General features: G+C 33.3%; 1 protein-coding gene across 1 annotated transcript; it reads right to left on the reverse strand.

Annotated features, from left to right (window-relative positions):
- Positions 1 to 274: 274 nt before the first annotated feature.
- Positions 275 to 1,821, reverse strand: LOC116001316. The gene is made up of 5 exons (XM_031241202.1): positions 1,594 to 1,821; positions 1,116 to 1,239; positions 741 to 1,040; positions 554 to 658; positions 275 to 286 (listed from the first exon to the last, which is right to left on the reverse strand). The coding sequence occupies exons 1-5, from the start codon at positions 1,788 to 1,790 to the stop codon at positions 275 to 277; spliced, it is 738 nt and encodes a 245-aa protein (XP_031097062.1). The 5' UTR covers positions 1,791 to 1,821.
- Between the last annotated feature and the right edge of the window lie 280 nt (positions 1,822 to 2,101).

Below are 2,101 nucleotides of genomic sequence, written 5' to 3' on the forward strand. Positions count from 1 at the left end.
ACTGAAAATAATTCCCATAAATTGGTGGGAACCAATTTAATTCTTGAAATTAATCTGGTGGGAACCAGTTTACTTCTTGGAAGTAAACTGGTTCTTACCAGTTTACTGGATTAAGTAAATTGGTTAACCATTTTACTAGAAGTAAACTGGTTACCAATCCAGTAAACTGGGGACCAGTTTGCAGTAAACTGGGGAATCAGTTACACCAGTTTACTGGGCAGTAAACTGGTTCCCATTTTAATTTCCAAACTGGTAGGAATCAAGTTATATTCATTCAATATTTCAACTGCATTCAGTATTTGACATTTTGACTAATCACAAATAGAAACAAACATTTAAGATAGTTAAGCAATAAAATCAATTTAATTTTCATTGAATAAGAATTAAAGCAAATATCAATAAATCAGTTTAATTCCTAAACTGGAAGGATACTTCCATTCAATATTTCGACTACAACCAACATTTCGACTAATCAAAAATAAAAGCAAACATTCAAGATAGCCAAACAATAAAACTAAATTATTTTTCATTATATAGGAATTAAAATTCTTACCATGACATGTTGAGCTTTTTTGCACACAAAGTTATCGGTGTTTTTACGTTTATGTGTAGCTTGAAAAAAAGCTGCGTGTGATGGCTCCTCTCCGAGCTTCTCTTTCTATCCAACATCAATAAACCAAACATTAATGTTGTTATTAAACTTTAAATTACATTTAGATATTAATTATTAAATGTCTTACTAATCTTCGTCTGTGCTCAGTCATTGGGATTGAACCTCCAGTATGCAGCGAGGGTCCCATTCCACCACAATCTGAATTTCTATTTTTCTTGTTCTTCTCGGATAGCCTTTTGAAATCAGCATTATCCCAAAGGGTATGATACTGAGCTAGAATCGCATCAGACATCCATTTCGGTGGTGATTTACCATCTCTCAAATTGGCACGCACTTGGCTCAATGTGTCGGAAAGTCTTTTGGCAGCACTTTTCTCATATATTTTTTGGATGGTTGCTTCATCTTCTGGATTCCATTTGCAAGATTTCTTTGATAAAACAAATTTTAATTAGTAAACACAAGTAAGAACGCTTGTCACAATTGCAGTTATAATGTAATTTACCTTGTATTCGTTAGACCAAATATCCCTCATACTTTGAGGTGCACTTCCAAACGTCTTGAAAGCCTCGGGGAAGTACCGTGTAATGCTTTCTATGATTTTTCTATGGCCATCGTAAGGCTCCAACCTAAAACAAGAATGGCAAACTCAATATATTCAAGATAGCCAAACAATATATTAATGTTTGTTTGAGCAATGCTATGAAAATCAACTAATCAATTTGTATAACATATAACAATTTGTATAATATATTAATGTTTGGGACTGTGGTTCTATTATTTAGAAGAGATATAAAGCAGTGAAAACACAAAAGCTTAGTCTAGCATGAACAAGAAGAAAATCTGTCAATAAAGTGTAAATGATCAACATATTTTAGTCTCTATGCACAAGGAGAACAAAGGAAATGTCTATAGGAAAAAAAAACATATTTTACTTGATATCTAAACTATATACACAAAAAAAAAAGTTATTTAAAACTTACGCTTTAATTCCAATGGGACGAATGAAGATCCTTTTGTCGTTTGGATCCGAATTGTGTGTTAGAGGTGTTGTTGTACCCATATTCGGGGTAGGTGATCCTCCTTCCATATCACTTGAGTATGAAGTAGGCGATGCTGACATAGTGCGTTCGGAATCACTTTCATGAAACTGTTGGGGTTCAACCGAAGGTTGGGACATCAAATTTGTACTCCCCCTGTTTTTCTTTGAGTTATGTCACCAACTCAAGCTACTAAACCACACAAAAGATAGAACATAATAGATTGTTATAGAAACATTAACATTAATCTAATAAAGTACACAAAAGATATAACTTTTGATCTATGCACATGACAGAAATAGTCAATGAAAAAACTGCACTTGGAAATAGTCAATGTGTAGTGTATATGCATGCATTTTGATCTCATGAGTTCACTTTTTTTTTTTTTGAGTCAACCAGTAATAACTGGACTGGATATTTGTCTCCACCTGTACGAGTTGATATCCATTCC

Source organism: Ipomoea triloba, chromosome 13, assembly GCF_003576645.1.
Source record: "Ipomoea triloba cultivar NCNSP0323 chromosome 13, ASM357664v1".
Lineage (NCBI taxonomy): Eukaryota > Viridiplantae > Streptophyta > Magnoliopsida > Solanales > Convolvulaceae > Ipomoea > Ipomoea triloba.